Genomic DNA, 27636 nt, shown 5'->3' on the forward strand with positions numbered 1-27636 from the left:
GGAGCTCAACACAGTGGAGAAGACGCAGTCTAGGAGATTTCTAGAGTGTAGAGAAGATAATTTCCTGCTTCAGCTGGTAAATGAGCCTACCAGAGGTGGGGCTGTTAGACCTGCTGTTTACAAACAGAGAGGAGCTGGTAAGAAATGTAGTGGTCGAAGACTGTCTGGAGCACAGTGATCATGAAATAATAGAGTTTTCAGAGATGCAAGAAGGGCCATCAATAAAACCTCTACGCTGGACTTCTGGAGGGCAGATTTCAGCCTATTCAGAAGACTGGTTCAGAGCATACCCTGGAAAACAGCCCTTGAAAACAAGGGGGTACAGGAGGGATGGACATGCTTCAAGAAGAAAGTCTTGAGTACGTAGGAACAGGCTCTCCCCATGTGCTGAAAGGCAAGGTGGCAGGGAAGACGACCGGTTTGGTTAAATAGGGAGATTCTGAAGGAAATCAGGGAAAAAAAGAGAGCTTACTGACTGTGGAAAAAAGGGCTGGCATCTCATGAAGAGTTTAGGAATATAGTTAGGTCATGTAAAAGAAAATTAGACACAAGAGCAATTTGAAGTCTATTTGGCTACTTCTGTTAGGGATAACAAAAAGCGCTTCTATAAATACATTCATAACAGAAGGAGGGGCAAGGAAAACCTCCATTCTTTGTTGTACTTGGCGGGGGACATAGGTAACAGAGATGAGGAGAAGGCTGAGGTACTTGACACCTACTTTGCCTCATTTTTCACCAGTAAGACAGATGGCCATCAGGCCAAGTGGCCTCCTGAGCTGGTAGACAGAGACAGGGAGCCAAATAGCCCCACTGTGTTCCAGGAGGAAATAGTGACTTACTGAGCCACTTGGATCCTCAGAAGTCTATGCGGCCAGATGGGATCCATCCTAGGGTGATGAGGGAGCTGGCGGAAGAGCTTGCCAAGCCACACTCCATCAAGTACCAACAGTCCTGGCTCTTTGGGAAGGTCCCAGATGACTGGAAGTTGGCAAATGTTACACCAATCCACAAAAAGGGCTGCAAGGAGGACCCAGACAACTACAGGCCTGTCAGCCTGACCTCAGTGCCTGGCAGGGTTATGGAGCAGATCATCCTGAGTGCAATCACACAGCACTTACAGGATGGACAAGGGATTAGACCCAGTCAGCACGGATTTAGGAGGGGCAGGTTCTGTCTGACCAACCTGATCTCCTTTTATGATCAGGTGGCCCACCTGGTGGATGAAGAGAAGGCTGTGGACGTGGTCTATCTGGACTTCAGCAAGGGCTTTGACACTGTCTCCCATAACATGCTCCTAGAAAAACTGACAGGTCACAGCTTGGACAGGGGCACTCTCAGCTGGGTTAAGAGCTGACTGGTTGGCTGGCCAGGCCCAGAGAGTGCTGGTGAACGGGGCTGTGTCCAGCTGCCAGCCGGTCACCAGTGGTGTCCCCCAGACCAGTGTTGGGTCCAGTTTTGTTTAACACCTTTATGGATGATTTAGATGAGGGGATTGAGTCCATCATTAGCAAATTTGCAAATGAGACCAAGTTCGGAGGGTGTCGACCTGCTGGAAGGCAGGAAGGCTCTACAGTGGGACCTGGACAGGCTGGAGAGATGGGCTGATTCCAATGGGATTAAATTCAGCAAGACCAAGTGCCAGGACCTGCACTTTGGCTCAACAACCCCCTGCAGTGCTACAGGCTGGGGACAGAGTGGCTGGAGAGCAGCCAGGTGGAGAGGGACCTGGGGGTTTGGATTAATGTGTCCAGATGGCCAAAAAGGCCAATGGCATCCTCTATCAAAAATAGTGTGCCCAGAAGGACCAGGGAAATAGTTCTTCCCCTGTACTCAGCACTGGTGAGGCCAGACCTTGAGTATTGTTTTCAGTTCTGGGCCCCTCAGTTCAGGAAAGATACTGAGGTGCTGGAGCGGGTCCAGAGAAGAGCAATGAGGCTGGTGAAGGGACTGAAGCATTAGTCCTATGGGGAGAGACTGAGGGATATGGGGTTGTTTAGTCTGGAGAAGAGGAGGCTCAGAGGTGACCTCATCACTCTCTACAACTACCTGAAAGGAGGTTGTAGCCAAGTGGGGCTTGATCTCTCCTCCCAGGTAACCAGCAGAAGAACAAGAGGACACAGGCTTAAGCTTTGCCAGAGGAGGTTTAGTTTGGATATTAGAAAAAAATTCTTTACAGAGAAAATTACATTGGAATGGCCTGCCCAGAGAGATGGTGGATTCACCTTCCCTGGACGTTTTTAAGATGAGACTGGATGTGGCACTTAGTGCCATGATCTAGTAATCAGAGTGGTGCTGGATGGTCTCAGAGGTCTCTTCCAACCCAGTTGATTCTATGATTCTATTCTAAGATTCATTCATATGGTTGATGCCAGGTAGCTGTTAAATTTTGAGCTGTTATCCTAGGGTAAATTGTGGTGACTGACTCTGTGTTATACCTGCAAGTGTCTTGAAGGAAAGTTCTTACTTTCTGACAGGAGTTTTAACTGCTGCTGAGTTAATTATAGTTGTGTACATGCAGTAACAAATGTATGTGGGAATCTCTTCTAGTTGTTCATTGGTCAGTTGCTGTTAGAAATGTTCCACTTTTTTTGTTGTCTTTCATCCTATTTTAGGTAGCCAACATTTCAGTCCAAATGGTATCTGCAGAAGATAAGTTGGCAAAGAGGATTCTGGCAAGGAAAAAACATGACAAATTGAAGAAAAAAGATAAATTGCTGTGGAATTTTCAAAACAAAATAATTCTCTTTACCCTAATTTTATTAATTTTAGGAGTTGTAACATGGACATTACTGTGGCTCTTCATTGGTGAGTTGCTGAAAGCTCAAGCCAATTTCATACATCCCTTTCCCCAATAGTTCTTTCAGCTGACTTTAGGCTCTCACTTGTCCTGAAGGCTGTTTCTAAAATAAACATAGAACTTTTGTGTGTGTCTTTGTTAACATAACAAGTAATTATAAGAGCAGGCATAGCTGATGGCTTTAGGGAGAGTGACACTTTTTAAGTGGTAGGCAAAATATTTTTATGTGCAAGTTGATTGCACAGACTTGACAGTTTCTATGAGCTTGATTCCTCAGAAATGTTGCCTTTCACTGTGTTTCTTGGCCTTATGAGGGTCAGATAAGTCCTTTATCTTGCATGCAAAATATAATTAAAGAAATAAAAGGGGAGTAAAAAGCATATGTGTCTAATTGAGCATTAAAAACTGCTTTCCTCTTTAGACTCCTGATGCTAATGCCTAATATTCCCTGGGGATGCTGCAGAATCTGGATGTTGATATTACCATTATTATGCTGGCTCATTTGTATGGTAGTATCTTGTGTGTAGGGAACAGGTGATCAATTAACAATATTGTGGTACACATCTCGAGCAATTTGGCTAAAAAAAGCACAGTGGTTTTTTGGTAGTTGTGATCGCTGTAAGGCCAAATAGTTTAACTTGGGTTACAATTAATAAAGTAAAAAACCCCTCATTGTTATTGGGGGGGAAAAAGGCTAACTGTCTTCTTTCTTTCTTGTAGTTCAGGCAGAAAACAAAGATGCACTGTATTTTGTTGGACTGTTTCGTGTTGCCAACATAGAGTTTCTTCCAGAATATAGGCAGAAAGAGTCAAAGGAATTCCTCTCCATGGCACAGACCGTGCAGCATGTGGTAAGATGAGGGGGTTGCTTGGCTAGTAAAGATTAGAACTGTGAACAAGAGGTGGAACATTCAGGTGCCCTGTGGTCTGTTCCACCTTTTCCCGCTCAGAGGATTATGTACAAACAGTGACTATCTAGAGGTATGAAGGAACTGATTGCTTTCAGCTTGTTCATCACAACCTGAGCTTTGAATGGGTCTGTTTGACTTCTACATTTTACTAAAAAGTTTTCTGTATTTTCTCCCACAAATCAGGATCTATGAATAGAACTCTACAAAAGTCTTTCAAAACTTAGCTGTCACTTTTGAGACATTGAACCAATGAAGTCTTTTGCATTTAAATTGGTATCTTCTGCCAGTCTTCTGCCTTAAAGCATCTAGAGCTCTGAAATATATTTGCATTTATATTTTCTTCTTATATGTCTTGGGTTGAGCTGGCAAAATGCCAACTGTCCAAGACAGAGTGAAAAGGATTCCTCCGCCCCCCAACCAGCTAAGGGGAAAAGAAGAGGGAGAGGAAAGAAAAACTTTCAAAACAGGTTTATGCTGAAACTAACTACATATATTTATACAGAAAAGAGAAAATTAAGAGGAAACTACAATATAACACACACTTCCAGAAGTTACATATATATATATAACAAGGCATAACTTCCCACTCCCCAATTAATACAAAGCAAAGCCTATTACACTAGATCTGTAAGGACTCTAAGAGACACATAGCAAGAAACGGAAAAAGTAACAACAAAAATGTTTCTACTTCTCTGAATGCAGACAAAATGCAAGCAGAGACAGCAGGGGCAGAGCAAGGCCTGCTTCAAGACAAAAGCAGGGTCACGTCCAGCTTGTACCTCGGCCATGGCAGAACTGACTAAGCCACACCCACACACTGGATTTTACACCCTTTGAGATGATGTAGTATGGTATGGAATACAATATTATTGGCTAGAAGAAGTCAGCTGTTAGCTAGCTCAACCCAGCTTAAATCAGCTGACAATCCTAGGCCTAGCTGAACTTTAAAACCTAAATTTAGGCCCACCTGGCTAAACCCATAACATTATACTAGGTATTCTAATGAGCATTTTTCTTTCCAAACACCTCGCATCAGTCAAAGCAGTTGGTAGGCAGTTGAATCTGCTCCACAGTGGGAAGAAAGGGTTGGAAATCTTTGTTAAAAGGGAATTTGACTTTGAAGACATTTGGTGTGGGGATCAAAAAAACATTAATTCCAGGAAATGTAGCACTGTCCACATAGGGATTCAAACAATGGTATGAAAATTGCTAAAAAAATAATGTCAGATGCAACCAAGAAGTTTTCCTCATCTGATAGAATGAACTCATGTTCTCACTTTCTGGTTCTATTTCTCCTTCCTCCCCCAAGCTGGTTCAAAAAAGACCTCAAAGCTGACTGTCTAGTTTTCCCAGTCCTGCATGTTAATGACTGAAATGCTTCCAGGAGGGGTAGCAGATAACCAGTGCAGGGCACATGCTTCTCCTCCTCTTTATGGAGCAGCTCTAACCTGCTGTAAGCCCTGTGTCTTCTTGTCCTAGAGCATCCTGTCCTTGTCATTTATAGCAGAGAGAAGTGTCAGAAAGAAGGTGTTGAGCTGCCAGTGTCACCACCTCCTACTGGAATGTAACTTGGAGTCTACTTTTTATGTGTAAATTTTACCTGAACACACCAATGGATTTTGCACAGCTAAATCTGGGCTTTGTGGTGACCTATAATATTAACTAAAATCATTATTAGGGAAGTGGGTGATTTAGGATTTTATTTTTTGCCTTGAAACCCTTTTGTTCATGGTTACTGGCCCATAAACCACAAGCAGTAATAGAAGAATGTCTCAGGATAGGTTTCTTTTCTCTTTTGTAGTGACAGTAATATATAAAATCCCTTGTAGCTTAATCTGGAGAAAGATAGAGCTTCACCCATTTATTTAGGCCCTCAAAAGTATTGTTTAAACTTCCTGTGTCAAATATCAAAGGTTAGGGATTAATACTGATGTGATTTTTGCAGTCTCTGCCTTCAGAATAACCCACTGCATGAAACAGGCAGTGTTTTTGCTTCTCCACATGTTTTGCACTGTGTATTGGAAAAAAATACATTAATACCAAGTTGTTGATGAAGAATATAGACACAAACTGAATCAAAATGCAAGAAATTCCACATAAACGGAGAAAAAGAGCATTTTAGCTGTGTGGGTGATCTAACACTTAAGCAGTTTTCCAGGGAGGCTCTGGAGTCTCCAGTCTTGGAGATACTCAACAGGAAATGTCCCTGAGCAGCCAGATGTAATTGACCCTGCTTTGAGCAATGGGATTGGACTAGATCATCTTCAGAGGCCCTCTCCTATCTCTGTCTTTCTCTGATTCTGTGGAGAAATCTCTTATATGTGCTGTTCATTATACTTTAGTAGCAACACAAAAAATGTTACAAGCCTCTGCACATTTCTTGAAGTTTTGCCCTAAGTTTCAGCATCAGCATAGGGCAGCCCTCTGTGTCTGGTATTTGCTGGGCAAAGAATGTGCACCTTTTCCAAAACTCATTTATTTAGAAGAAACATTGCTGCACACTTCAGCTGGCAATGGGCAGAAGATTTGATGTTTCCTGGGAATATTGGACTTGTTATGTATGCATTGAACAGCTGGTCTCTTCACATCTTCTGCTCTGCTGATCTTGGCTGATGTTTGTCTGGGAATGTTTGCATGTTGCATAGTCTTGGTGGAAAATAGGATATGCCTAGAAAAGGCCAGACATATACCATTTCTAGGTAGGACTGACTTTCAGAAATGCTAAATCTTTATACTTTCACTTTCAGATCAACTTGGTCTACACAACCTCTTCTTTGTCCAAATTTTATAAGCAGTCCACCGTTTCAGAAGTCAGGTAAAACTGCGGTTAATGTAATTACCTTTCTGCTGGATATTAGACAATGTAAGGAGCCCCCAAGAGAAGCCTATTTTTTGGTGGTTATGATTTAATGTCTTTGCTATGTACTGGTACTGATAGCAAAACACATTGATAGCCTATACTAATTCACTTAACAAAAGTTAAGGGCAAACTATAGTCATATAAGCAGTTTTTTGTCTGCCAGAAGTATAATCAAGGATTAAGAGAAACAGCGTCTCTAAAGAGAATTAGTGGTATTTTGGTTGATAGGTCACACAGAATTTTAACCACTTAAACATGCTGTTAAAGTGCAACTATGTTATTGGCTAAGTTGCACGTATTTTGTCAGTAATTTATTTAAAATTTATTGTTATAAAACTGTTTTCTACTGACACAAGGGGATAATATACTGCAACAAAGTAGTCTTACTCTAATACTTTGTTGCAATTAATATTAGAAGTTTAGTTATTCTCATCCTCTTGAACCAAATAAAATTTCTCTTCAGGAACAGGAGTTTCTAGGGAACATTTGCTTTAAAGACTTTTATCCCCACCAGAAGGTAAAGATTAGGGTTACCATACATGGTCTCTAATGAGTTACCTAAGCAGTCTAGAAACTGTTTATATACCACAGCACACAGTACAGGGTGAAATACAAATCAGTACAGAGTTCTGCATTTCTAGACATGATAATTCTACTATTTCTGTTTTACAATTTGTGTTTTGATTTTTAGGAAACAGTTCAGCTCTAATTCAAGTAGATGATGTAATTTCCATAGATCTCAAAAGTCAGGAGCCCTCAGGAAATCAATGTACTGAAGATTCCCAACTGGATATGAAGAGTATATTTTGGTGTTTGGGGCTTTTTTTCCCCTCGCACCATGTTAAGAGGAAAATATACATTCAGTGTGTTAATGTAGCTAGGCAAGATGGAAATGAGCCATACACTTCTAAATTTGTACTTCACAAACTTGGGCTAAAAGTCTCCAGAGAACTTTCAACATGATAATAATCTGTAGGACCTTTTTATTTCAGTAACAACAACAATGGAGGCCTTCTTATTCATTTCTGGATCGTATTTGTGGTGCCACAGGCAAAGGGCCACATGCTGTGTGAGGCCTGTGTGGCTGCCATTTTAAAGGATTCCATCCAGACAAGTATCATTAACCGGACTTCAGTGGGAAGTCTTCAGGGCCTGGCAGTCGACATGGACTCTATTGTACTGAGTGGTTAGTATTAGCACATACCCATATCCTAGATGAAACACTTCATTAAGCAAACATTTTTACCTGGGACTAGCAAATTCTATAAATAAACTAAAATTTTCATCCTACTTTTTTTGGCTTCTAATACTAAATTTATAATTTTTAAAAAAAAGGAAGAAGGAAAATAAACCCCAGATTTGAGATCAAATCCAGGTACAAAGTATTCTTGTAAACAGTCATTGTAAAACTTCCAGTACATGGAATGCTTAAGTTCATAGTCAGGAGTTAAGACTGGCATCACCTTGTAGGCAGCTCAGTCTGTGACTTTAAATAAAAATATGAAGGGTTCAGGTTTCCACATGGAAGCTTTATCCCCTCCACTGAAAACAAAACTTTTGTCACCCTTTTAGTAAAGATTAAAAAACAGATTATAAACCTGCCCATTCATTAGACAACTCTTGTGGCATTCCTGAGGAACAAATTAACAATTCAAATATCTGTTTAACATGTTTAGCTACAAAATGTTTTATGATTTTTAGTTTAATGAACTTAGGATGGAACAAAAGCTGAGAAAGACTTTGTGGCCAAGGGTGAGGAAATTACCCTCTGGACACCTCTGTCTTAGTTCTTTAATTGAATATGACTGTTGAATTGACATGCAGTCTCTTCTTGCCTCAGGTGCTTAGATGACTGGGGACATGGTACCTGCAAAGCTGCTTGCAGAATTTGCAGAAATGAAGGGGGCTTTGGTAGCTTCCCCCTCACTGAGATATCTGTTTGTGTGTTCAGTGTTAGGACTGGTGTGATTCAATTAAACCTTGAATTCTGGATTTAAGACCAACAAGAAGACTTACACAGCTCTTTTTCTATGCAGCAGGTCTTCGGTCAGATTATTGGTCAACAACAGGAACAGGTAATTCACCATTTTGACAGTTTCCTGGCAATGAAGAGGTGGAGAACAAAGTTTTTGGTTCATGACTTAGACTCAAAGACACTGTTGAGTGTTAATTTCAGAGGGTTGATTTCAGCCTTAATATTTAAGTCACAACTTGCTATAGAATGACCAAGAGTCTTGCAGATGATAGATATGGAAACTATTTATCCTTAATCTGCCTGGTAAATGTTGTAGATGAACCTGGTGTCATGGTAGGCAAGTATTGTTTGCTCTAAAGTGGACAGTAACATATTTAATATGCTGAACAGTAGTAATGCTTGTCCGTCCTTTATCCTCCTTAATTCCCTTTTCTCCAAGGTTAATGATGAGGTTTTCTTCTGAATTAATTTCCTAACAGTAATTAGTGTAAGCAGTTGAGTTTTTCCAGGGTTGTGGGAGATACTACTTGTATACCTGCTTGATTCATATTGTAAACCTCCCAGTAAGGCTCTTTGGCAGTGTGCAGAAATGTTACAATCAGTTTAAAATTACAGCACATCTACCTTCAGTAATATGTGGAGTAGGTACCTAGAAAAAGTGTGCTACTAGGCTAAGTCATAGTATGCTGATCCCTTTTGATGCAGACACCTGATAAGTCTCTGTTGGGGCAGAAGTTGTCAATCAGCTCAGTGTGTTGACCTCCCATGCTGTTTGACACAGACTGACTCTTCATCTTGAGAAGTTGCACTGTTTTGGTTTTTTAAGAGCTTTATACCTATGATTGTATTTTTCTTTTCTGAGACATTAACTTGTTGTGCTTCTATTTGTGCACCTTAATTTGAGGGAAACTGAAATTTTTATCAAGACCAGAGGAGAGTATTCCTCTTCAATATCCACGTCCCCCCTTATTAAATTACAAAAAAAAAAAAAGAAAACAAAAACAAATCAAACCTTTAATTAGAAAATGTGTATAAAAAGGATAATTGTTCTTAACTACTATATATATATGTAGATATAGATACAATTATAAACAGACCAGAGCAGACTACTCTCTCAGCACCAAAAACAAACCCCAAAAAACAAACCAACCCCCAAAAAAACCTGCAGTTTCCTCCTGGTGCAATTATGTTTATGGACAGTGGCAGTGTCACACCTCAGCTGGCTGCAAGGTGAATTCTCAGCCTTTTTTCAGCAAGGCAGAGACAAGGGGAGTGTATGACATATGGAGGAGGATGGAGCCTTCTCCATGGTGGAAGAGCAGACTCTCTCTCTTCTTGTCCTTTGTTCAAAAGAAGAAAACACTGGGAGTTGAGGAGTGGTGGTGATTCCCAGAAATCTCCTTGCAGTCAAAGTCAGTCCTCAGGAAAAAAAAAAGGTCTGCAGTGTGTCCCTAAGCAGCTGTGACCCTCCTCTCTCTCTCTGAAACTCAGGGTGCCTAGAGATGGAGGGGGGAAGGCGAAGAGCAGAGTCAGAAGGAGCTCTCACCAGCTTAGCAAACAGTGGCTTTCCCAAGCAGCTGCCCAAAACAAAGTGAAGTCAGCACCCAGGAAAAGCCTCTCCCCCTCTCAGGTGCTGGGAGTCTGTTTCTCGCCTTCAGTCCACCATTAAGTCAGAATCTGGGGTCATCAACCACTCCTTTGTTCTCAGTCCTGGCACTTCAACTCCCAAAACCTTTATGCTGGTAGAGTGAGAAAAATTCCCTGAAGTAACACTCCCCACCCACATATCTTTCTTTGTTGAACCTTTGACATTGTGATCTTCACTTCTGTTATCTTCCAGTGTTTTAGCTTGCATATTGTCTTAGAATTCAACAACTAACTTTTGCCAGTGCAGCCAAATCAAGGTTTCCTAATTGTGTGGTCCACAGGTGGGCCTTAAGTCACACACCTTGGGCCATAGTTTGCAGTGTTTAGATTGCTATCAGCCCATAATTTCTCAAAACTCAAGTCAAGTTTCCTACAGCATCCTCTGATTTTCAAATCCTTCCCTGGATTAAACTGAAAAGCATAACAATATTGATGTTTATCACATCTCATGACATGCAAAAGAATTTTGCATATTGGTGTTTACTTGCAGAGTGCTTTCATTTCCTGGTTCAGCATTCCAATGCTCAGGAATTAGTACATTCAAAGCTTGTATTTCAAATTATTCTGAAGTGCAGTTCTTGAAAAAGAAGAAATTGAGGAGAAGAGTGCAACACAAATATTGATGCCAAGGCTTTTTTGGGACTCCTGGTAACTTTCACACAAATGGAAAAGGATGTCCTGCCATAATCTCAACATCTTCTGTAGCCACCCAAAGGTGTCAACTGGTATCTATTGGAAGCATAGAACTGGTATGCAATGAAGTTGCTGGGGAACAACAACATGAATGGCCACAGTAGTCGACAAAGTCATATACTGGTGCAATTTCATTTGTTGGAGTCCTTTAGCCATATCTGCTTAGGACTACAGAATATGGTGCAGAGGCGAAAGTGGTCATGCAGCAGCACAAGGAATGTGCATTGCCCAGTTATATTTTGACAGCAATGGAGTTACTTTGGGTATGAAGATGCACCTAGTCATTGGTTCAGGCACAGCGCTGTAGTGCAGATTTATTGAAGAGACTTGTAGAGATTCAGCTGATGCAAGTGACTTGCATTGCCCTGGTATATGCAGAGTTTGCTTGGGTAGAGACTTTATCCAGCTTTGTTTTCAACCTCGCATGCTGGCATTACTTGTAGTTTCAGAGCTAGCTCTAAATTCTCTGCGCCCTGCTCTGTACCCGCAGTGAGCTTGTCCCATTATTAACTACTTAGTAGAAATAATGGTAGTCACATAATTCTAGAGATTATGATCAAAGCTGGCTTTGTTAAGGGTGACTAAATAAACACAAATGTCTATTAAAAATGTTTTTGGGAAGAGATAAGAGCAAGGAATAAGAAAGAACAATGGCCCAGTCAAAGTTTGAAATAGTTATAATGGTAATTCAGTTGAATGGTATGTGACCCTAACAGATTGCTCATAAATATTCATAACATTAGTTTCAATATTGTAAATTAAAAGTGGAAGTCAGACAAAGTCTGCCACTTCCTGTCTTGATTAGCTGCTGGTTAAAAGGTCAACAAATAATTTGAGTCAACAATTGGTAGGAACATTCACAAGGTTCTAATTGATGTTCCATAATAGTATCTATTTCAGAGACTTGTGTCCTCAAAAGGCAGAAATTAATGCCAATATTTACTCTGGATCTTATTCTCCCTAATTTGCATTTTCCCTCTCTCACCTTTCAGAGAGCTGTGTTAAGAGTTTTAGAAATAACTACATCAAAAAAATATCCAAGATTTTTGCTTACTGTGGGCTGCAATACTGAATTGAAATAAAGATCTCAATGTATTTGACTTGAAGTTACAATTGTTTCGGCTTAATTTGAAAATTGTATGCAAGTAGCATAATTTCCTGGTTATCCTTATCTAAACTATGACACATCATTTTACATTTTTTGTTACGTAGGCTAGGTTGCATCATTTGTGTTTTGCCGCACTTTCATTTCTAAGCTGCAAGACTTTTCAAGACTTGACAGGACAAAGTCCTCATCTGAATTAATTCTGACCCTGCTTTGAGCAGGGTGTTGAACAACAGAAGCCCTAGAATTTCTTCCAAACTGAAGGAGTTGGTGAACTTGAATTTATTGGTAGCACTTGTAGGTCGTATCATGATAAAACACTGAGAACCCTGACATCTGAATAGTAAAACCCCTGGAATAATACAGGAGGGTTTTTCTTTTATTTTATTGATTACAAATATCCAAACCTCTGTAGGGGCAAGTAGTTGATTTATGCCTTGAAAGTAGATGAATGTTTCCCAGCAAACAATTATTTACATAATTCATCCTAATAGAGATTCTGCAGAATTTTGTTATATGCAGATTGTACAAAATGGCATTGCTTTCATGTAAATACACTGCAAGGACTGAATTACAGCACTGTTGGCCATGTTCTGTACTTTTATGAATAGACTTTTCCTTGACTGCAAACTTGTAACTATGGTGTAAACAGTGAATGGCACAGAAGTGAGAGAGGGACTCTTTAGAAGGACAAGTGGGAATGGCTTTAAGCAGGAAAAGAGTAGGTTTGGGTTTAGGGTAAGAAGAAATTCTTTACTGTGGAGGTGGTTAGGCAGTGGAACAAGCTGCCCAGAGAAGCTGTAAATGGGCCATTCCTGGAAGTGTCCAAGGCTGGGTTAGAAGGGGCGCTGAGCGACATGATCAAGTGGAAGGTATCCCCCTTCCATGGCAGAGGATTTGGAACTCGATGATCTCTTATAACTCCAACCACTTTTGTTATTACTTTGTTTTCTACATGGCATATGCTTTCATATGTTGTTTTATTTTAACATATGTTTTAGGATTCTTTTTTTTATGTCATGTGGATTTAAGCATTTTGGAGTGAGTGTGACCTGTGTTGAAAATGTGACATTTTCACAGGAAAAAATTGTATGTATGATCTGTATGGTGATCGTTTACATGAGCACTTTCCTCTGGATATGCAAGCTGCCTCAGAGGGAACGATCTGCTATTTTAAGCTTATTGCATCTGTGGGCCATCTTATTCGCCTTTCAATAGTATCGCTCCAGATTGAAGCAGATAACTGCATCACTGACTCCCTAACCATTTATGATTCTCTGATACCAATCAAAGAAAAGATACTGTACCGGTGAGTATAAATTGTCATTGAGAATTCATTTGCATTGTTTTCTTTTTCTTTTCTTTTCTTTTTTTCTTAAAGACTTGTCATCTGCATTTTTGATAGTTTTTGTTTTGTTACAATTTTTCTGATCTTCATGTGTTACATAACACCTGGTAAGTTTAAGTTTCTTACAAAAGTGGAAAAGTTGACATTGCTAATAAAAGAAATGGTAAAATATTCTTCAATTTTTTCTTTATTCTTCAACTGGACTGATCTTCACCATCTACAGAATTATGAGAAAGTCAAACATTACTGGGTAGAATTTTCTGTTTCTCATTAGGAAGCAGATGTTTACTGAAAGTGAATGTTAAAATTTCCTTCCTTAAGCAAACTCTTCTTCTAAAAGACTGAAGTTCTAAAACTAAGTCTCATGATTTTATTTTATTTATTGTCACTCACTACTTCAGTGGGTTTTTTATCTGCTCTATTTGTTTAGAAAGTTATTAAAATCTAGAATTAAAGCTGTGATGGGTTGAGGGATCTGGATTATTACTTTTTTTGTTTTCCTTCTGTCTTTTTAATGATCCAGTGTGCTTGTTTAGGGACTTTTTGTTTGAAATTCCTGATAACTAATTCCATAGGGCTCTGTCAGTCCAAAAGAAGAAGACAGCATTTCCATGAAGTAGACGAAGAGCTTTGTGTTTTCACACCTGAAATCCTTTTCTCTGGCATATCAGTCTGTGTATAAGCCTCATGGTGTTCACTTACATGTTACTATCTGTAGAGGAGTGAAGATGTCTGCTAGGTAATGCATATAGGCATATGGAAAGCAACATTTTTTAATAAGACTAGTTGTTTAGCTCAGGTTCTTAATTTCTGACTTGAAGAACAACCTTCTTGTCTTTCCCACTGTCTTGGGTTGAGCTGGCAAACTGCCAACTGCCCCATACAGAGTCAGTCTCCCTCCCCCCGACTAAGAAAAGGGAGAAAGAAAAAAACCTCCAAGATTTAAACTTAAACTAATTATATATATTTATACAGAAAAGAGAAAATTAAAAGAAAACTATAATATAACATACACTTACACAAGTTAGAAATAACAAAAAAAACTCCCCACTCCCATCAAATACAAATCCCACCATTCTATCTACAAATCACTATAGAGAACTCAATCTTCTGAGGGACAGACCTAAGCAGAGAGAAAGACTAAAAACAAACTTATTTCCCTAAGATAACATGGTGGTGGGCCTGTGCTGGGCCTGGTCTTCCTGGGACAGCACAGTATGTCCTTCACAGATGAGAAGTCATGAAGGAACTGAACTGAACTACAGCTGCTTTTATATTTGAGATGATGTCAGAATATAATATGGAATACCATTGGCCAGTAGAAGTCAGCTGTCAGCTAGCCTGACCCAGCTCAAGTCAGCTGCTTATCTAGGGCTTACTCTGAAAACTAAAGCCTAAATTTAGGCCTAGCTTAAACCACAACACCCACTCCACAAGTGGATAAATCTATTGGTTTAATAAAGTAAGCTTTCTCTTTCTACAACTCTTTCTTTAATATTGGTTTCATTCATTTTTATTTGGAGTGAAGGCTCCTAGAGGAAACCATTAGTTTTCATGTTTCTTCTTTCTTTCTTTCTTTCTTTCTTTCTTTCTTTCTTTCTTTCTTTCTTTCTTTCTTTCTTTCTTTCTTTCTTTCTTTCTTTCTTTCTTTCTTTCTTTCTTTCTTTCTTTCTTTCTTTCTTTCTTTCTTTCTTTCTTTCTTTCTTTCTTTCTTTCTTTCTTTCTTTCTTTCTTTCTTTCTTTCTTTCTTTCTTTCTTTCTTTCTTTCTTTCTTTCTTTCTTTCTTTCTTTCTTTCTTTCTTTCTTTCTTTCTTTCTTTCTTTCTTTCTTTCTTTCTTTCTTTCTTTCTTTCTTTCTTTCTTTCTTTCTTTCTTTCTTTCTTTCTTTCTTTCTTTCTTTCTTTCTTTCTTTTCTTCTCTTTCTTTCATTTCCAATATTGGAGTTTCTAACTGGCCTTGTGGTACTTTTGCATTTAAGAATATGGAGATTTTACTAGACTTTGAAATAGGTAAGATCTGAACCAGTGGAAAGCTTATTCATAGAATGAGAGTAATGTGTTAGGCTTTTTGCCTTTTTGCTGATTGCTTATGTATGTACTCTTCTTTCTTCCCCATCAGAGCTTGTGAACCAGCTGATTCATTGGTGTCAGTTGTGTCCACAAATAATCTCATGCTGGTAATGTTTAAGGCAGCACACGTAAAGGAGCATAAGGAATTCCATGGCTATTTTGAGGTCATTACACAAGAAAGTAGGTTTGTTCTGTGTTTGGAAATTGTATTGCTTCTGTCTCTGATCCTGAAGAGGCTGTCATGTTTCTGACTACAGATAACTGAGTCCGGTATTTCATGTACATTTTTTATAAATGCATGTCTCTCTTCATCTTCTCTGCATTACTGAGTGTCTCCCTTCCTCCTGAGTAATTTAATCTGAGCATGCTAGCTGTGAAGTAAAATATGAAGGTAAAAGGCTGAAACCAGCCCTGAATTCAGTTGGCGAGCACTGCAATGTGCCAGTAGATGGAGCTGTAATTTCAGGTGTAGCCCTGTCCTCTCTCCTGTCTTCGCACTCCAGGATCACGTTGAATGTGGAAGTTCAGCAATAAAAACTGCTCTCAGAAAATAGAACTTCAGTAGCTTTGTCTGCATTTGTTATCGGTCCATGACTCCTCATGAACACAAAGGAGTCACTTATGTTTGTGTGTGAAGTCCATCACTTGCTTTTTATTAGTTTAATCTGTAAAAAGTTGTTAGATCATAATGACAAATAGTACAGGGAATATCATGCTTATAGCACAAAAAGAAAAATCTAACACAATCCAATGCAAGGAAATTCAAGTTGCTCAAAAAGATGCTGAATATTTTCCATATTGACAGTAATAAAGCATTAAAACACCATCATAAAAGCATGTGATAAAATCTCCATCTTAAGTAACTTCAAATTCAGGGCTAGGTGAGTTGGAATTTTTGGTTTTGTTTGTTTAAATTCCCATCTGAGGTGTTTTTTGTTGGTTTCTCTCTGTTTTGTTTTTAATTAACTCTGAAAATCCATAAAAGGAAATTTTGACTTCCAGGAGGCTGATTTGTTTAGTACTTTGTCCATTTCTCTTCTAACTGGCTGCATTTTAAGATTAAAGATCATTGTGTATTACTGCAAAGTGGACATATTGATATGCATGTTTGCAAAACTGCCTTCAGTGAAATAACCAATATAAAATTTCACAATAATTTTTCCTGGTCTTGCAGAGCCCAGCAAGCATCCCTGGACTTTTAAATTCCATGTCTTCTGTGTACATCATTGCAAAGGGTCTCTTTCTACAAGTTTAACCCAAATAAATATAACTCCTAACCTGCTCTGTTTTGCAATGAAAGACTTCTGATAAATTTGGATGCTTTAGCCCACTGAATAGCTCTACTGAAAGTAAATTTTGCCCCTTTTTTTCTTTTTTTTTTCCTTTTTTCTTCCCCCCCCCCCCCTTTCTCTAGGGTGTGGGAAAGCAATAGTGACAAAAGAGAAAATTGGCTATGAAGGAAGAATCACAAGTCCCTATTACCCTAGCTATTACCCTCCAAAATGTCTTTGTGCATGGAACTTTCAGGTAACATGAATCTTTCTCTCTCTGGCACTGTTGTGCGTTGTGGGTATATGGATCTTAAGTAAAGCAGAAGCAACTGAGCAGGCAGTGACCTGCATCCTTACAGGTGTGGCATTTTGTAGAAATGTGCTCAAGTGTTTTGTACCAGTTTTTTACTTTTTCTGTGCAGTCATTCTTAAGGAAGAGACCATAGGTCTTAAACTATCCTATTTTAAAGGTGAAGAGCTGAGATAAGTTTTGATGTTTAGCCTGGAGAATTAATTCATGTCAGGAAATAGAAGACTTGATGGTTTTAACTCCCTTCTTCCCACACTCAGAAATTTGGATGAAACTTATGTACAAAAGACTCCTCTAACCTAGTTATTACTGCCACTTTTCTGATATCTTCTCATATGCCTAATATGTTTGTCTTCAGACATCCCACAGACTTTTTTTTTAACTTGGTGTCCTCTCTTCTGCATGTTTTCAAGTACTTTCCTGAATGCAAATTGCTGAAATTAGCATCAATTATAAAAGGTTTTGTCATGCTTTCTCCGACATGAGTATTTCTCTCTAAGTGCTGTTAAAATACGATCTTTGACTTAGGGCTTGCCCTTCAGTGTTTTCTTCTCTAAGGAATATGATAATGGGTATGATGGTGTCAACTATTTACCCATCTTTCTGATTATTTTATTCATGGCTTGCTAAGCTAGTGGTTGCCCATATCAAATCCCACCAATATAAATCAAGACCAGCTAGCCATGTCTATAGCTTCTTCCTTTTCTAGAATGATAAGATGTTTTGTTTTGTTTTGTTTTCTGTTAAATTTAAGGTCTTCAATTCACTCTGGACTTCCGAGGGACAGGTTTCAAGACACTTAACATGGGCAACCCCCAAGATTTATTGCTCAAACCAGTATAATTTTCCAGCCATTCAACAATGAAAACTCCCTCATTTGCCAAATTATGTTTTCTGTCAGAGAGAAGGAGAAAAATTTTCATTTCTGGATTTTTGCCCTGAACCAGCCTTTGTTTTAAAATGAACATTGCCTTGTCTTGCAAAAAAAGTTCTGTTACTTGTAATAAAGTAACTTCTAATTAATCATGAACACTCATGATATTGCTGGGCTTCAAAATGTTTTATAAAATACTAAAGAATGCTTGGCTGAGAAGGTACTAACAGAAGACTACAGTATTGTGGTAGAAATAACATGACACAGTTATTCTGTGCAGTATCTTAGGTCTAAAAGTCCACTGGGGCTCTGTGTTGCTACACAAGTAAATTTGGATGTGTTTGAGTGTTTTGATCTTGATGCAAATGCTGCTTTCTTTGGCCAGTCGCTTTCTGAAGATGAAAGGCTATTGGCTAGAGGGGGAGAAAGCCTGCAGCTGTGGTGAGGCTGTGCCAACCTTTGATTTTACTCAAGACTGAATGGCTGGCACGTGTCTCAAGTGCTGGTTGCTGAGCTGGCTCAGAGCTCCCAGAGAGTGACATTGCCAAGCTCTGTAATTGCTGAGACTTTTATGTTCTGTGTCCACAAAATGAAAAAGACTGCTTGCACTGCCTTTCTTGCTTCTGACAGACTCCACAGAAGAGCCTTGGTATAGCTCTGAAGTTTTATAATTATACCATCAGTGAGAAGAATATTAAAGGCTGTGACCGAGGGTGGTGGAAAATTAATGAACACATGTAAGTATTTTGGTACTGTTACATTAATAATCCATGCAGAAGAAAACATTCCCATTACTACTGCAGCTCACTCAGAGAATTTTCACAAAGACAGAAATAATGTGTTGTCCTAGTATTCTTTCATTTTAGCTCATTATGTAACAGAATCTTTATTTTACATATATACATATATATACACATACATATATCTCTCTCTCTATTGAGAAGTATCAAAACCATGAAAACAAGAGCCTTTGGTACTCTCTGGAGAGAGAAATGGAAAGTGTTGGGTAAAGATGGATGTCCTGTGAACACTAAAATAATTCTGAGGTTTCTGGAGTCGTTGTTCAAGGTCTGTTACAAACTTTTTAAGTGTTACTTAATTCTATAATTGCTCAAGAGCACAGTGAATCTAATTAACTTCTTGGTGAAAGCTATTGCGATGAGTCAGTTGAAAATAGAAAAGTAGGTGCTTCCACATTCCAGTCACTGGCACTTGAAAGAGAAACTGCATGTCTTCCAAGGTAGCACTATATTTCTAAAGTGTTTTTTTAATTAAAATATTGCTGCTATTTTTTAGTTAAGATACCACTACTTTCCCAGCATATTGTCCAGACATTCCTTCCTTAATTTTTAGATTATCTTTCAAATGGTGGATCACGAGGCAAGGTTAGATTTAGGACATGGGAATTTGTTTTTTTTTTTTAATTTTGTTTGAATTGAAACCTCAGTAAGATTGTTCTTGAAACTGAGTTCTGAACTCAGTACTGAAACTAAGCAAAGTCAATTAGGCCTCTAAGCATAATTGAAAGAATTACAAAGAGGAGGAAAACTTTCTCTGTTCTTTGATACCTTATTGTAATTACATAGAGAAAATTCAGTTTGAAGCTCCTAAAATTGTCTCTTGTTGTAAAGTGGTTGCTGGACTAGATGGATACACAAAAGTACCAGTCAAAAGTATAGTCATTTGGTGTGTTTGGGGAGGGGCTTAGTGTTCTTTTTGTGACAGAATTGGATTGATTTGGGATATGTGGGATGGATGATATATCAAATAAAGGCAAAATCTGGAGGAAAAAAATTATAATGGTTCACATTGTAAGGACTCTCTATCTATAAAGAGAAGTTTTTCTATAAACTTACCACTTATACATTTCATGGTATCAAATGTCAGAGTATGACCCTTAGAAGTGTACTCAGGGTTACTTTTGAAGTACTGCACAAGAACACATGCTCCTGATTTCTGTTGTAAGTTGCTGATGACTTTGTAGACCAAGACAAACTTTCCTTTGAAAGTGTCTTTTTCACTGAAAATATGGGTCTTGAATTGCTGATTTTCTGTTCTATGTTTACTTCTCAAGGAAAAATAATAACATTTAAAGCATGAAACTTTATGATATTTTATTTTCTTTTCCACCCATTTTTATGGTTAAGCAAACAGGGGGTACCCCCACCTTTCAGCTTCATGCAATTGCAGCTTATAGGATGCATATTCTGTTAGGTAAAAAATGTTAAGAAGCCTCAGAATACTGGTATCAGTAAAGGCTGCTACCAAGAAGATGGTGCAGATAAGGTTCCTTCAGACTTCTAGGGCCAGCTTTACCTACACAGAGACACCAAACACAACCATGCAGTTCTTTCTTGTCTTTCTTCCAGTGGACATACAAATTTTGCACTAGTCAAAGAAGATACAGCTGATGAACTGCTTTTGCTGAAATTCTCAGGGGCAGAAATATCTAATCTCTTTAAGAAGGTCATTAGAGATTAAGGTGAACACAGATATTGACAGTGCTTTATTTTTCTTGAAACTGTTGATGCAACATCCCATTGTTTCTGCGACAGGATGCATGTCTTTCATTATCTGCTCATACCCTGAAAAAGTATCCCACTCCCTCCTTCAACAGAGAGGATAGGATCCCCTTAATTAGTCAATGTAGCAATGGCACAAAGTTGCAGACGGTGCCTTGCAACCTCCATTTGCCTTGGGCTTGGAGATAGGACAAGTAAAACACCAGAAGGCTCCTGAAGATCTGTAGCTTTGTTTTACAAATCCCATGAGCATATGGCATTTCTCTCTGTGTACACGAGATGGTTCCCTCAATGTATCTGTTTCAGCTCTTTCATAGATGGGAAGGGATATCCGCTGCTTCTGGCAAGATGGTGTTTTTTCATGTGGCTGACAAGTGGGCAATGCAGACTAGAAAATTTTTTTAAATGGTGCTAAGGTTTGGAGGGAAGATATCTAAGTTATTGACAGGAGGAGAAAAGCAAAAAATGTCCATGGGCTAATTGAGGGGCATCAGAAGGTTAGGTGGCATTTTGCTATGCCCTTTAAACAAGCTGTTTTAGGTTGGGAGCATTGGAGATAGACACTTAAACAAGTAAGAATTAGATTTCCTGTGGTAGGAAGTCTTCACTCTGAGATTGCATAGCTGAGATTGCATAGCATGGTGCTAATAACACCAAGTTTGTGCATTTGATCCCTACATGGGCCATTGGCTTAATAGACTTACTTGGTGATCCTTGTGGGTTCTTTCCAACCTGGAATATTCCGTGACTCTTCTTCCATTCTTCTTGGTGTTTTGGCTGTGGCTTTTTGTAGGATTGGGTTTGGTTCTTTGTTTGCTTGTTTGGTTTGGGAGTTTTGGGGCAGAGTTTTGAGGTTTTTTGGCTTTTTTGTTTGGTTGGGGTTTGGGGAGATTTTTTACAATTCATTTTTCTATACTAGTGTCTTGGGTTGAGCTGGCAAAATGCCAACTGCACAAGTACAGAGAAAAAGTGTTCCTTCACCCCCAACCAGCCAAGAGAAAAAGGAGAGGAAAAAACCCCTCCAAACTAGGTTTATGCTGAAACTAACTATATGTATTTATACAGAAAAGAGAAAATTAAGAGAAAACTACAATATAACACACACTTACACAAGTTATTTATAACAAGAAATAACCTCCCACTCCCCAGTTAATTCAAAGTTTATTACTCTGGATCTATAAGCACTCTAAAAGACACCCAGCAAGAAACAGAAAGAGTAACAACAAAATGTTTCTACTTCCCTGAATTCAAACAAAATGCAAGCAGCGGCAGCAGGAACAGCAGGGCCTGCTCTAGCAAGACAGGAGCTGCACTATGTCCTGTCTGTACCTCAGCCATAATACAACTGAGGAAGCCACTCCCACATACTGGATTTTACCCCTCTTGAGATGATGTCGTAATATGGTATGGAATACAATATTATTGGCTAGAAGAAGTCAGCTGTTAGCTAGCCCAGCTCAGCTCAAGTCAACTGACAATCCCAGGCCTGGTGTGAACTTTAAAGCCTAAATTTAGGCCTATCAGCTAAACCCATAACAACTAGAAAGCTGTAAAATTAACTGGACTCTTTGCATCTGCATTCAGGATGTCGCTTTTTTTGAATTGTTTTCTTCTTTTGTTTTTTGCATTGCTGGAACAGAATCTCCAAGATCTGTTAACAGGATGTTTCATTTTTGTAGAGTGAAATAAAGCATACATGGAAACATATGAATGAGCATGTCCATTCCCTGTAGCATACTTCTGTGGGATGCACCAGCCATGGAGGCAGCACCTATTCACATGGAAATCACTGACCAACTTCTCTACATTCACTGAGATGAAGACTAGTCCTGGTGCAATGTCTGATGTGGCCAAAATACACAAGGGAAAGATTTGTCTCTACATAATAGTGCACTAGTTCATTTAACAATACAAGAATCCATTTTCATATTCTTTGTGTTCATTCTAGAGGCAGCATATGTCCTTACACTGCTGTCAAGCAAGTGTGTGTGCCAAGAGTGCTAAAAGAGTGCTAAGCTTCTTCTGCTCTTAAAGCTGCTTAGACTCATAAGTACTGTTGATTTTTGTTGTTGGGTTTTTTTTCAGGAATCTGAAAGCCAACTGTTTTTCTCATAAACGCTGTATTTTAAGGTGATTTGTTGAACAGAAGAGAGGGTCCTTCTTTCTGCTTGTGGAACAACCTGTGCTGTCAATGTTCACTGGTTTACTGCATTTAAAACTGTCTCAAATTTTTAAATAATGATGCAGCAACCATTTCCTTTTTAAAGAGTCTTTGTTTTTGTTTTGGTCTTTGGTTTTTTGTGTTTTTGTTTGCTTTGTTTAGTTTGTATATTTTTTGTGGGGTTTTTTGTTTGTTTTGGGGTTTCTTTTTGTGTCCACCCATCCAGAGTTACATCTAAATGCTAGTTGCAACATCTTTGAAGAAACGGACATTAGAAATTCATTAGCAACAGATGAATTAAATATATGATAGCATCAAGGAAAATGTAGGTTTCTCTGAACCAGGTGGCATCTAGGCTGAAGTCCAAGGAACTTCTTTCCCAAAATGGCAGCTTTAAGTAAATGCGCACCCAAGGGATTATTTTTAAGACGAATTATTTGAAGGTGCAATATTCCAAGGTAAATTTCCAGAATGTTAATGGTGGAGAAGGGCTGGCTGGTGACTACATAAGAATATTTTCAATTTCCCTGAATATTTTCCTCTCTGCCTTCAATGAAGTTGGACCAATTTTATGCCAATTTCTTTCTGCACTGTTCTTTGGGAGCAAACCTCAAAATCAGAGAAGCTAAATTTGCTCTCCCCCTGCATTGGCATTTACCCTCCCACCAAACTTACTTGAGTCTTCTCAAAAATCCAAATCCTTTGAAAACAGATATCAGAAGTGGTGACAAAAGTACCCATGTTGGTCTCGATAAATTTGTTACATCTTAGTTCCTCTAGACATTTTGGCAAAACTTTGTACTTATGTGTGTGTGGTTACGAAGGATTACGACTGGCATTTTTAGGAATTTGGATACTGCTTCAGGTTTGGGTTCTTAATTAAAATATCACAGCCAACTGTATTGCTGAATTTCAGTGTTGTTGATGTTTAAATTGTATGTAAGGCAATTTTCATGTGAAGACTGCTCTAGTACTCCACTGAACACTTTTAGGTACTGCGGTCACTATGTTGATCACCAAACAGTCTTCCACATTACAAGTTCTGCTGTCAATGTTGAGCTTCAGTGCAGTTCGAAGGTCTCTGAGAAACCACTTCTGGTGGAGTATGGCAGCTATAACATCAGCCAGCGTAAGATGGATTTTATCTTTTCAACCCCACTTTGCATTTCAGATCTGGCAAGCAGCTTTTTTCTTTCTTTTTTTTTTTTTTGATCCACTAGGACTTAAGAAAGTTATCTGTTGGGGTTTAGCTAATTTTCTTTTTTAATCTTACTACATAGAGGGCAAACAAAGAGCCTCTTCTAACTCATCAAGGCTGTATCCCTAAGATTTGCGGGCATGTGCAGCATGCTCTGGTTTCCTGCATATACAATCTGTTCTACTTCTGCACAGTCCTTAAAGTTTCATGTCTATGACCATGGTGCAGTCAATTGAAGTCTGCTGTTCTTTTTTGTTTTCAACCCCAACATTTTGTTTGTAATGTTTCTATTACTACAAAGACTTCTAGGTAAGGAACAGAGAGTACCAAATAATCAATTACTTGTTTCATGTTTATTTTAAAAGGCAGGATTTATGTAGTTAATACTTCAGTTCCATGCAGGTTGCTTACCAAAGTTGTGAAGTGCTTCAAATTTTGCTTATTGACGTGAGACTGTCCGCTAAAAGAAGATGGCATTCTAAGTGGTCTCATGTTGTGCCACAAAACACTGGCTGATTTGGTCCAGCCCTAGTGAGTCTGTGATACATATTCCAGGAATAGCTGAATTGGAACTTTAAGGATGTTTTTTCCTCTTTTTAAATGCTAGTTTTCAACATTTGAATTTAGTTTAAGTGATGGAAATGTATACAAGGTATTAAATTTAGATGAACTTTATAATTTCTTGTAACAGCTTGGTGACGTAAATTGAAATGAGCTGGCAATATTTTGGAAGAGAAAATTTTGAAGGTTTTTTTCCTTTTTTTAACATCCAGCATGTCCACCTGGATATTTCAAGTGTTCTACTGGCTTGTGCATCCAGCAGCTGCAGCGCTGTGATGGCATAAACAACTGCTTTGATGAAAGTGATGAACTCTTTTGTGGTTTGTATTCATTTATTAGAGATCTTGACTGGAAAACCCAATGAATGAATCTTCTTGTCTTAGAAGGCAGCTGTAACAAGGTGAAATTTTTTAGGGGGGAAATAAATGTTTTCAACTTCCTTTATGTCCAGATACAGACTAATAATCAGTCTCCAGTGCTTAATTAATAGTTAATTGGCAAGGAACAAAACCAAGAATGAAGAAGGTATGGCACTGGAGAGCACAGGGAAGATATTTAGATGTGCAAAAATGCTGTAATAGACTATATTTTAGTTTTTTCTTATGCCATAAACACTGGCAATCATTAGTAAATTCTGTTTCATTTTGAGATTATTTTATTTTTGTGGACAAATGACAAATGGGAGTGAACAGAGTAGATGAAAGTGATAATAGACGTCCATAGTGAAACTGGGTTACAACTTTGGCAACTCTGCCTGGGGCAATATGCATACTGGGGAGATCGCTGAACTCCTTTCCACTTTCTTTCCTGCCACAAAATGTGACACTCACACCCATCCTTGTACCATGCTGTTAAGGTAAGAATGTGGTACCCAGACATAGTCAGAAGGGTAGTGTTAGCATTTACAAGCGTGCTTCTATGCCTGATTTGACTTATGTTTTTAAAGTTGTCCCTGAGTGGAACTGTAACTCCAGCTTCGCAATACAGGATAACTTGCTTGCCTGCAATGGAGTAAGTGATTGTGAGGATGGAAAAGATGAGCAGAACTGCACTCACAGTAAGGCTGCTCTCTTGAATATTTTTTTTCTTCTCTTATCTATCTACCCCTGACTTGAATACTGGATGCTGCATTAAGAAGCACTATGTAATTGTGTTTATTTTTCTAAAATGCTTAGAAACAAGTCTTTATTGATTTAAAACTATTTCTTTTTTAAAAATTAGCTCATGAATACCTGTTTGAACAAATTGGCAGAAGAATTAACCACTTTGGGTGCAGGATGGGGATCTAGGAATCTGAAGCTTGAATCTCTGCTTTTATCTCTTTAAAGCATAAGCTGTGCAAATTAATTCCTGGATCTGTTTTACCATCTGTAAAATAACTACAAAAATAATAGCTTCTCTGGAGCAATTTTTCAGGGTTATAAGGTTAATGTGTTCAGAATGCTATGGAAGCTATTAATTTAGCAGTCAGCCCATGAAAGTTTTGAATAAATATTTCTTGGATTTTAGAGAATAAAGGAACTCTGTGACATTAAAGGGAGCACAACTGATAAGTCCTGCAAGTGACTTTTTTGAAGAAAAGTTTTTGACCTGTCTGACTGGGCAGTCTGTGTAAATGGATAGTGGATACTTCTGTGTGTTGACAAGAAAAAGAGGTTGGGTTTCAGTGGCCTCATTTATTGCAAGCCATAAGGCAAAAGGAAAATGCCAAGGTTGGGGTTTTCAGTTTTATTGAATGCAGTTAATAAAACTGCTTTCACTACAATTTTTCATTTCACATTTAATACTGAAATATAAAGGAGAGGGTTTTTTTCCAGAATCCTGAAGGTTTTCTCTTTCTAATTTAACACTCTATGTCTAAATTTTTGCTGCTATATCTATGTTCATTAGTGCTATGGGAAAGGATGGGAGGAAATCTTTGTTCAAGCTTGACCAACTTGATGCACACCTTAGTATAGATGTAGTTTTACTTGAATAGTTTATTCTAATTAGAGCTTGACTTAAGCCATCCCAGTCAAATTGCTTTTTTTGCTGTGTTCCCTCCTATTAATACATGTATGAACCTTATTTCTGCACAGACGTTTCTTTGTGTGTTAAGCTAGGCCAATAATTTTCTTTTTTTTTCCCTTCACAACTATTTCAGGTATTCCTTGCAAACCCCACACATTTAAGTGTAGGAATAACATTTGCATTAGGAAACAATACGCGAAGTGTGATGGGATTGTGGACTGTGTTGATGGAAGTGATGAAAGCAGCTGCAGTAAGTTCCTCTCAAACGTTCATCTTTTTGAACTTATATATAAAGCCATTTCTTCCTTCCTCTTTTGGAGTGGGTACAACTCATGCTGGAGGTACTGAGGTTTTATTGCATTCTGTCTTTAACAGTGGGGTAATGATAGGCTATCAGTTTACTTCATGTCTGGTAGCAGAATTTCCTATGTTCTTGTGGGACGGTGAGCTTATAGGTGCGAGGAGTCTTAAACAGCTGTTTATGTTAAGCTATGTTAAGGATTAGGGAAGCAGGATTAATTGCGGAGTGAACTTGGCTAGCTGGTGAGGCAGCATTTTTGCTGCCTGAAGCGATGTCAGGTACTTCTTAAGGCAGACTTAATTTGCACTTCAGGTGTGATACAGATGCAATGAGATAAAACCCACAAACTTTTTACTTTTTCTGTCTCTTCCTGATGGTGAAGACCCTAGTATTTCACAGTATCAAGTTAAGGTCTAGTTTCACATCTTCCTAAAGTAAACTCTGTACAACCTTTCCAGTTTGCTTTGCTGTAAAGCGAACAGATGAGTGTTACCACGGTAGCATTCAAAGAGGGATTAGAATTAGTTGCTTAAACTGAATACTTTCAGGTATTTGAAGTATATAACATAGACCTGTTGGAGCAAGTCCAAAGGAAGTCCATAAAGATGATCTGAAGGCTAGAGCACCTCTTCTATGAAGACAGGCTGAGAACTGGGGTTTTTCAGCAGGAAGAGAAGGCTCTGGGGAGACCTTTTAGCACCTTCCAGTACCTGAAGGGGCCTTACAAGAGAGCTGGAGAGGGACTATTCACAAGGGCGTGTATTGACAGCACAAGGGGGAATCACTTTATATTGACAAATGGTAGACTTAGATTAGGTATAAGGAAAAAAATCTTCACTGTGAGGGTCGTGAGGCACTGGAACAAGTTGCCTGTAGAAATGGATGTCCCATCCCTGGAAGTGTTCAAGTCCAGGCTGGATGGGGCCATGAGCAACCTGATCTAGTGGAAGGTGTCCATGAACATGGCAGAGAGGTTGGATGATCTTTAAGGTGCCTTCCAACCCAAACCATTCTATGATTTTGT

At 38.7% G+C, this 27636-nt stretch overlaps 1 protein-coding gene across 1 annotated transcript in view; it reads left to right on the plus strand.

Moving 5' to 3' along the window:
• Nucleotides 1-27636, plus strand: part of TMPRSS7 (transmembrane serine protease 7) — a 45894-nt gene that overhangs the window by 12541 nt on the left and 5717 nt on the right. Inside the window, exons 2-14 of the mRNA XM_071572592.1 lie at nucleotides 2613-2805; nucleotides 3518-3648; nucleotides 6456-6523; nucleotides 7561-7754; nucleotides 8605-8643; nucleotides 13069-13297; nucleotides 15454-15584; nucleotides 16819-16931; nucleotides 18490-18596; nucleotides 23535-23671; nucleotides 24514-24621; nucleotides 25248-25358; nucleotides 26445-26561. Coding sequence (XP_071428693.1) covers nucleotides 2613-2805; nucleotides 3518-3648; nucleotides 6456-6523; nucleotides 7561-7754; nucleotides 8605-8643; nucleotides 13069-13297; nucleotides 15454-15584; nucleotides 16819-16931; nucleotides 18490-18596; nucleotides 23535-23671; nucleotides 24514-24621; nucleotides 25248-25358; nucleotides 26445-26561 — 1678 coding nt within the window. The remainder of the gene's footprint in view (nucleotides 1-2612; nucleotides 2806-3517; nucleotides 3649-6455; nucleotides 6524-7560; nucleotides 7755-8604; nucleotides 8644-13068; nucleotides 13298-15453; nucleotides 15585-16818; nucleotides 16932-18489; nucleotides 18597-23534; nucleotides 23672-24513; nucleotides 24622-25247; nucleotides 25359-26444; nucleotides 26562-27636) is intronic.

The sequence above is a fragment of the Pithys albifrons genome, chromosome 1 (genome assembly GCF_047495875.1).
Source record: "Pithys albifrons albifrons isolate INPA30051 chromosome 1, PitAlb_v1, whole genome shotgun sequence".
Lineage (NCBI taxonomy): Eukaryota > Metazoa > Chordata > Aves > Passeriformes > Thamnophilidae > Pithys > Pithys albifrons.